The sequence below is a fragment of the Atta cephalotes genome, assembly GCF_000143395.1.
Source record: "Atta cephalotes unplaced genomic scaffold scaffold00092, whole genome shotgun sequence".
NCBI lineage: Eukaryota > Metazoa > Arthropoda > Insecta > Hymenoptera > Formicidae > Atta > Atta cephalotes.
The window spans coordinates 458,291-468,351 of NW_012130156.1; the positions used below are offsets into that span (position 1 = coordinate 458,291).

Sequence of the window (10,061 nt, forward strand, 5' to 3'; positions counted from 1 at the left end):
AACCGGTTGTCGAAGAGAGAAAAGAAGATGTAAAAAAGTCGCTGAAGAAGTTACGTTGAAAAGAAACCAAAAAGAAGTCCGTTACAGAGGAATCTGTTGCTGAAATAACTGTAAAGAAACCCGTTCCAAAAGAGGAAGAGCAAATGCCAGAAGAAATCTCTGAAAAAGTAGTGCTAAAGAAATCAAAACAAGAAATTCCCAAAGAAGAAATCGCAGATGAAGTGACGATTAAGAAACCGGTTGTCGAAGAAAGAAAAGAAGATGTAAAAGAAGTCACTGAAGAAGTTACGTTGAAAAAGAAACCAAAAAGAAGCCCGTTACAGAGGAATTTGCTGCTGAAATAACTGTAAAGAAACCCGTTCCAAAAGAGAAGAGCAAATGCCGGAAGAAATCTCTGAAAAAGTGGTATTAAAGACACCAAAACAAGAAATTCTCAAGGAAGAAATCGCAGATGAAGTGACGATTAAGAAACCAGTTGTCGAAGAAAGAAAAGAAGATATAAAAGAAGTCACAAAAGAAGTTACGTTGAAAAAGAAACCTAAGAAAAAGCCCGTTACAGAGGAATCTGCTGCTGAAATAACTGTAAAGAAACCCGTTCCAAAAGAGGAAGAGCAAATACTGGAAGAAATCTCTGAAAAAGTAATATTAAAAAAACCAAAAGAAAAATCTTTCAAAGAAGAAGTTGACGAAGTGACAATTAAGAAACCAATTGTCGAAGAAAGGAAAGAAGATATAGTTGAAGAAATTACTTTAAAACCTAAGTCAAGAAGGAAGATGTTCGAAACGGAAGAAATGTCAGAAGTAACTATTGTGAAACCTGTAAAAGATAAAAAAGTAGAAGAAATTGCAGAAATATCTGCAGATATATTATTAAGGGAAAAAGAACCAATACCAGAAATTAAAGATGTAATTACAGAGGAATTAACTATTCGGAAAATCGAGATTATAGAACAACCTGAAGAAGTAATTGAAGAATTTACTTTGAAACGCAAACCACCGAAAAAAGCTCCGAAACCAATTGAAGAAATTTATGAAGATGTTACTTTACGTAAATTACGATCAAAGAAAAAGTCTAGACCAGATATCAGAGAAGTTACTGAAGTAGAGAATGTAACATTTAGACCACGTTCTACAAAAAGAAAAGAGGATGTAGAACAAGAATTTAAAATCTCATTAAATACATATGAAGAAGAAGATATTTCTATGTCCGGTAAAGTGCGTCTTAAACCAAAAAGACGGCCGCTTACATATTCTGAAGAGACTGGAGAGGAAACAATCAAAATTATTCAAGAAATCGAAGATTTTGGTCCGATTATCGAAGAAGTCATCAATGAATCAGAAGAAGAAGGGAAAGAAGAATACAGCATCGAAGAGCTTGATATCGATGAAATGAATATTCCGCTAAGACGAAAGAAAAAGAAACAAAAAGCTCCATATATTGTAGAAGAAATTGAAGATGATATTAAATTACAATTGAATCGTGATAGAAAATACTCATACGAGAAAGCCGATACCGAATCTTTGGCGCTGAAGTTGAAAAGCAAGAGACGTATTTCTACATTCGAAGAAGGTTTGCAGATGGCATACATTCATGCTTTATTAGCATCTGCAATTAAATTAATAGAATATGCTTTCACTTATAATAATAATTAATATACTTTAATAATTATTTTGATCCTTGTGAGAATGAGTATATATGCTTTATTCTTGTGCTTTGCTTTTCCTTTCCTTCGCCTAATTGCTATATTATCTTAAAAAAGTTTTTTTGTCTATCCTTAAGTTTTTTGCTACGTATGAAAAGCTGCGTATGAAAAGCATATCGGTATTTACATATTGTAATTATATCTTTTAATACAATAACTAAAGATTTATTTGCATAATTAATATAAAAAGGTCCTATGTTAAATTAAAATAGTACAGATTCATGAGCAAACAGATTCTTTGCTTATATAAAAGCTGTATCCGCCTAAAAAACTCTTCGCTATGTTATGATTGTTATAATTATAAATTTCGTTTATTTTATTTTGATATTTATTATTAATATATATATTTATTATTAATATATATATATATATATATATATATATTGCAGAAGAAGCTTCTCTCAGTATTACTAAAGAAGAGGAAATATCCGAAGAAGGTTCATTTTAATGATATCTATTTACGTTAATGTAAAATATAATATTTTTTATTATATTCTATTTTAAATAATTCATTAATGCCTTTCAGTGGAGGAATTTGAATATGTTGTTAGAGAAGGTGATACAATGTTTTCAATTTGTTCTTATATTGCTGAAACAGAAGAAGCTATTAATTTAGTAGAAGGAGAAAAAATTTATATTATCGGTAAGATCTTTATTCTTCATAAAATGTTACCACCAAACACACAACCACATACACACACACGCACACGCCTCACACACACACACACACACATTTACTTTAATACATATTTACATACGAGATATTTCATTTTAATTAACACACTAATATATTGAGAATGAGACGTGGGATCGAAAAGAATTTCAGACTAAAGTTATGTGACTCCTGATGAAAAAATTTCCTTGAAATTATTCCACGTTTTGAAGCACTTTTCGGCAAAATTTCAGCGTTTCAGAAAAATTTCAGTTTAATTTCAACGATTTTTAGCTGAAAAATTCATTTTCACTAAAATTTCAATAAAATTTTAGAGAAATTTCAACAAAATTTTAGAAAAATTTCAGAGGAATTTCAGTTCAATTTCAGCGACTTTTCAGTGTTAGCTGAAAAATTTATTTTCAGTGAAATTTTAGTAAATTTTCTGCAATTTCACTGAAATGTTCCAAAACATGGAATAATTTTAGCGAAATTTTTTTACCAGAAACATCGAAGGGGACATAAGATGGTACCATCGGTTTGACCATGAGCGGCATTGTCAAGATCAGTAGCGGGATTCTCTAATATTCATTTCCACCAGAGAGTAATTTTAATCTCGATTTAATCTCTACCGTAGAATAATTTTAATCTCGATTTAATCTCTAATCTTTAGAAATAGAAAAAGACGAAGAGTAAGTTGAGCTGAAATTAAAGTTAATCTACATTGATGGAAACGTCTAAATGTCTTATCGACAATTATCGCTATCATTCACTAGCGATAGCCAATGGCAAGATAATCCTGAAAGAAAGCGCGACTCTTATTGGCTATCGTTAATTAATGATAGCAACAATTGTCGTTAAAACGTTTAGAGAATTTCGCAACAGGGCAAAGTCACTTTAAATCTTTTTAATAAAATCTCCTTTTTTCATTACATATTTTTGTACCTTATCTCGAGAGCTTTTTAAAACATTCTAATAAAATACAATATTTATTCATAAAGTACTTTGCGATATAAGATTAATTATAAGGTTAAAGTTATAAAGAAAATTACAATACCGCCGACATTATTCAAGATGTCCGTTTGAAAGATTTTAGCTGTCGGTTAAACATCTTGAATAATGCTAATGCCGACAATATTGTAATAGAATATTTCAAGTTTTATAACTTGAAAAGTGCTTTACAAAAAATATTTTATTATAATTTTTTTGAAAAGCTCTCAAGAATATGAGAGCTATATATAATGAAAAATGGGAACTTTCAAAAATTCAAAGTGATCCTGCCTTGATCTTGACAACGCCACTCAAAGTCAAACCAATGATATTATCTCATGTCCCTCTCTATGTCATATAATTTTCGTCTGAAACTTTTCTCAATCTCATGTCTCATTCTCGAGATATATTAGTTATCAATTAAAATGAAACACCCTGAACTAACATATTATATATACATATATACAATATATACATATACATGTACACAATTGTTAGAACATCTCTAATTAATATTTATTTTCCACAGATTATACTAATCAAGATTGGTGGTTTGTAAAGAAACATTTGACCGAAGAAAAAGGTTGGGTACCGGCGCAATATTTATTGGATGAAGCACGTTACACTGTTTACTTGCAACGAAAATTGCATGAAAAGATTGACAAATTGCCAATCTTTGAAAGTAAATAACATTTACAAAATTGATAAATTTGATAAAACAATGCGATAAAGTTTATTAATCACATCACACTACTTTCATAATATGCACTTGCAACTTGAAATTTGACATAAACTTTTAAAATATTCATATCATATATTTAACTTTTTTAGAGCCTGCCCCCGGAGAAAAAGCCTCAGCACCAAGATTTATTGAAAAATTACAACCAATTCATACATTAGATGGTTACACCGTGCAATTCGAATGTCAAGTAGAAGGCATACCAAGACCACAAATAACTTGGTTCCGCCAGACTGCTATTATCAAACCATCTACTGATTTTCAAATATATTATGACGAGGATAACGTTGCTACCTTGATAATCAGAGAAGTCTTTCCCGAAGATGCCGGCACTTTTACCTGCGTTGCGAAAAATGCTGCAGGATTTGCGTCCAGTACTACTGAGCTTATTGTCGAAGCTCCTTTGTCAGATCACGGATCAGATGTTACTGGTCTCTCGAGAAAAAGTCTTTCGAGGTACGTATTTCTTATTCTCTCGGATAAATTACTTTGATCAAAATCATCGATTATTTTTTTAGTATATATTGTAATTAGATATGTATTGTAATTAAATATTAGTTATATATTAATAGAAAAAAGTCCGCTGATATCGACTTTGTTTTTGGACAATATTTCTTAAACAATTACAAATAAAAATTAAAAAAAAGACTTTAGAAACATAAATACGAACTAGAGAACATATTTTCTATTAAATAATATATAGCAGTTTTTATAATACATAATAGCAGCAACGCTTACAATTTTGCAAAAATTAATCTTTTTAGTAAGATAAACAAAAATGAGCGTCTAACAAAAAAGTGACACAGAAGACAGTCATAAGTAATAAATATTTTATTTATATATCACATATTTTTATTTTTTTTCTTTCACAGAAGTTATCTGTACAAAGCACTTACAAGTGAATGTATGTAAGAATTTTTAGAATTTTTTCACTTCGATATAAAATATTTTTTGTTAATTTACATGCACTTTATACTGTTCTACAAAATGCAAACGTGTAACGCACAATTTCTTTTTTTTTAAAGTTTTCCCATAAATATACGGTTATCTTCAGCTTCAATAAGACTATCTATAAGACATTATGGCTATATTGCAAATTTATACTGCCAATGAGAAAAATCTACACATAGTTTACACGCATAGTTACACTAAAGTTTTTAGTTTATTGCAGTCAATTTTGGAATACCGTCTATAACATAACACTGAAGATTAAGTTAATTTACAGTCGGCCTACAGGTGTGCTGATTTACGCTGCACCCTAATTTTATATTTAAAATCATATTATGGAAAAAAAAGAACATAAATCAAATTTAGGAAATTATAAATATATATATAACGATGTAATAATATAATCACTATTTTTTAAACGATGCAATTTGCAAAAAAATCGTAAGAATTTTATTTTTGCATTTGTAAAATTTGGTTTTAGTTGATGTTTTTTACATAGAAACAAAGAAACACAAGCCACAAACATATTAATTATGAATTTTTACTTTAATTATCTAAATTAAATAGATATTTTTATCAATATTAATAAAATACAATGAAATTAGTTTATAATAGGGGGCATTTTCTTAGGAGACCTATGTCAGTATCAGCGACTTTTCTCTATTATAATTACAATTTACGAAACAAGCACAATATTAATTATGTACATCTAATAAATACTATGTTTGTGTTTTACAAATCTAATAATTTTTATAATTACAACTTTTATATTATATTGTATTACATTATATTTTGTTTTCTAATTACATAATTCTTATCCATTATTACTATTAAATTGTTTAGAGAATCATCTTTAGCCGATATATTAGAGGGTATACCACCTACATTTTCCCGAAAGCCGAAAGCGAAATATGTGAATGAAGGTGACGATGTGATATTAGAATGTCGATTGGTCGCTGTACCAGAACCAGAAATAACATGGCATTACAAAGACGTCCCAGTAATTAGTCAACAGAACATTATTGTTGCAACTGAAAGTGACATGCATATGTACTGCAGTGTCATAAATTTCACTAAAATTCAAAAGAAGCAGGAAGGAAGATACAAGATTATTGCTAAAAACAGAGAGGGCGAGGCTACTATCGATATTCCTGTAAAGGTTGGTCGTATATTTGTAATTTCATTTTTACATATTACATAATATAATTAATACATCTTCTGATGGAACAGGTGAAAACTGGAAAAAACGAACCACCTGAAATTTTAGAACCGTTACAATCCTATATTGTTAAAGAAGGTGAAACTATTGTCTTATCGACTCAAATAGTCGGTAATCCATCACCGAAAATAACATGGTACAAAGACGGGAAGCCGTTAAAGGGTTCACAATTAAAGCAAGACGGACATGTTAATACATTAAACTTGATCCAACCTCAATTAGCAGATAGTGGAGAATATTCGGTTATAGCTATCAATGATATGGGCAAAGCTGAGACTCGGGCTACATTAACTGTTGAGAGTAAGAACAATTATCTCTTCGCATTGCGACATTTCAATGTTTCGCTTTAAGACACACAAGAAATTTAAGCAGTAAGAAATGAACAATAAACAAATCAACATTTTGTATTTGCTACTGCTGATCTTATCATCTTATGTTCTCTATTGTGATTACTTACATCTTATTGCCTTACGTTTCTTGTGCCACAAGGCTGTGTGCTCGTGCACACTTTTCATAACAAGACGAAAGCACAGAATCTTACATAATGCATAATACAATAATGCATAAGAAAATGAACCAATCAAAATCCTTAATTTCCTTCTTTTCTATGAGATAAAAGATTCTGATTAATTGATTTTTTTATGCTTTGAGAGCGAGCTTGGCAAATCAGACAGCGCACTGATCTATTATGCTAGAAATTCTCAGAAGAATCAAAATATTTTTATACGCTCGTGTCTCTTGCAAAAGGAAGCGGCAACCCAAGAGTATTTTTGCTAAGAACACTTCTTTAACAAAATTTTGTTATTCCAAATCGACGTTAAACTGTAGGTTCCATATGATTGTGTACAACCAGCGCATCACAGGCATATGACAGAATTAAGTCACGCTCGGCAATAGGATTAAGAAGACTGCATTATGACTTTATGCAAAGATCTGTGTTCTACAAGCCTTAATCATAAGACATATCATAAGAATTAGTCCATATCTACAATAGATGTTTTAGGCTTTAAGCCATAAGTGACTTTAAGCCAAAATTGACCTGCAATTACAGTCGAATAGGAAGAGAATAATTGACTGTGATTCGTCCATTTCTTATGGCTTAAGACTTAAACTCTATTGTAGATCCGGGCTTAGTCAATTACAATCAAGAATTGTCAAAAATGTAAGATTATTCTTTTTAAACTTTCAACTCTGATTCTTACGGTAAGTCTAACGGTTACGGTTATGAAAAGAGTGTGCCCTTTTCTTGTTATGTTCACTTTTTCGTTATATTAATTCATTCGCCTTTTCGACAATTGGCATTTTGCTACCAACTAATAGACCAGCTAATAGATAAAAGAAATATAAACTGAAAGAAACTAAATTGCGTTTTATTTTAATGTCTTCTTAGGCAATAAAATATATCAGCTTGTTATCGGATGCTATTTTACAAAGCGCTTCTTTACTAATATGCTTTCAGTTAACTCCATATCACAAGTCAACATTAATTTTCAACATTGTATAAACGAGTGTGTCTCGTTTGTTAAGGGTATGATACGTATTTATTATTGCTATGCTGCTAATTGTTTAATACGATTATAATTTTATAATAATAATAAATAGATATAAAATGGATTCTTTATTATAATACTTTTGTTATATTTAAAATTCAGAAGTACCAAGTGGCGCTCCAGAACCACCATTATTCACCAAACGTTTCCAAGAGGTAATCGTTCCGGAAAAAGATACTTTTAAGTTAGTTGCCAAAGTTATTGGTAATCCCGTTCCCGAAGTTACTTGGCTTAGAAACAACAAACCACTTGATAAATCGATCAATATCATAGAAAGTTATGATGGTGAGAACATCCTACTTGAAATTAAAAATGCAGACTCTGAAGTCGATGCTGGAGATTATAAATGTGTCGCTAGTAATCCAGTCGGAAAAGCTTCTCACGGTGCAAAAGTCACAGTAGATGTTGCTAAAGTTTTTTTCACGAGGAATTTGCAAAATGAAATCATAGTCAACGAATACAAAACTCTAGAATTAAGCTGTGAAACATCCCATACTGTTTCTACGATATGGTGGCACAATGATAAAGAAATTAGCGGGATGGATCATCGCGAGATAATTCAGGAAGGACGTCTACACAAGTTACTTATTAAGAAAAGTAGTCTTTCCGATGCAGGAACATATAAATGTACTGTCAAGAACCAAATGACGTTTAGCAATGTTATCGTTAAGGCTACCAAGCCAGAATTCGTCAGGAAATTGCAAGACTTTGAGGTAAAAGAACGCGACGTGGCGATTTTAGAGGTTGAAATCACATCTCAAACAGCCGATGTCACATGGCGAAAAGATGGTGAATTATTAACACTAAGCAAAGGAAAACTAGAATTTATGAAAGATGGTACCATAAGGAAACTTTTCATCAGGAATACATCGGTTCACGACGAAGGCGAATACACATGCGCTCTTCTAGATCAAGAGTGTACAGCGGAAGTTACAGTTGTCGAATTACCACCGGAGATTATTATCAAAATGCAAGACATAACTATAGCTACAGGGGAGAAAGCAACTTTCGACATAGAATTAACAAAAGGTGACGCTCTGGTACGCTGGTTCAAAGACGGACAAGAATTGCAATTTTCTGAGCACGTGCGATTGTCAATCGATGGCAAAAGACAAAAATTGAAAATTTATGACACTGAAGTAGAAGATGCAGGAATCTATTCCTGTCAAGTTGGTGATCAAACTTCATTAGCCAGACTGACAGTCGAAGAATCTGAAATAGATTTTATTAAAAAATTACCAGATATTACTTTAGTGCCTCTCAACACTGATGCAACTTTTCTTATCGAATTATCACGTGCCGATGTACCGGTAACATGGTTAAAGTAAGTTAAATTTTATCAAAATAAAAAAATATATTTGAAAAAGTTAATTTCTTTGACAATTATAATTAATAAAATTGAAACAAATATGTATAGTATATATAATGTGTGTATATATAGTATATATAAACTTTATATTGTAATATATAATATATATAAACTTATGTGAAATTTATATAGGAAAAATGAAATGATCGATTGTGCACAATCGAAATATAATGTTATCGACGAAGGAAATGTTAAAAAGCTCATTGTTAAAAAATGCACGACCGAAGATATCACTGAATATACTGCTGCAGTTGCCAATGTGAAAACATCATCGAGATTAAAAATCGAAGGTAAATTTTATAAGATTGCGTATTGTATTTTTTTTAAGTATATAAATAACTTAAAATAGGTCTTATGTGTCTGTGGGTGTGTGTGTGCGTAAGGTTTTCAATAGTATTATGGCGAATTCGATTAAGGCATTGAGGCATATGAAGTTGTTAATTTGAATGTAAAAGTAAGATGTAAATATTTCGAATTATAAAATACATTTTACCTAACAGCACAGTAAAGTATTTCACGGTTTCTATATTTATAATAAATACAAATCTTTATATCAAATGATGTGTATATGGGTTTTAATGTGCACTAATGCGTACTTCGAGAGTCCAATCGAATTCGCTATTAATCTTCGTTCTCTTCTTTATTAGTCTATAATAATTTGGATATTATTTCATTTATGTGCGTCTCTTGTTGCAGTTATTGAAACATCGCCTAAAATTCATCCTGATACGCTTAAAAAATATAAAACGATGAAAGGCGATGACATTGATATTGTTGTCAAATTCGCGGCTAAGCCAATTCCAATTGATGAGTGGATCGTCAATGGCCGTATTCTTAAAAAATCTAAACGAATTATTCCATCCATTGATGAATGTTCAGCCGTCTTAATAA

General features: G+C 30.8%; 1 protein-coding gene across 1 annotated transcript in view; it reads left to right on the forward strand.

Moving 5' to 3' along the window:
• LOC105624884 (titin-like) overlaps positions 1-10,061 on the forward strand; it is an 84,833-nt gene that overhangs the window by 68,309 nt on the left and 6,463 nt on the right. The window contains 11 exon segments of the mRNA XM_012206234.1: positions 75-316; positions 369-794; positions 876-1,570; positions 2,230-2,346; positions 3,875-4,027; positions 4,177-4,540; positions 5,876-6,191; positions 6,263-6,551; positions 7,904-9,125; positions 9,303-9,460; positions 9,867-9,998. Coding sequence (XP_012061624.1) covers positions 75-316; positions 369-794; positions 876-1,570; positions 2,230-2,346; positions 3,875-4,027; positions 4,177-4,540; positions 5,876-6,191; positions 6,263-6,551; positions 7,904-9,125; positions 9,303-9,460; positions 9,867-9,998 — 4,114 coding nt within the window.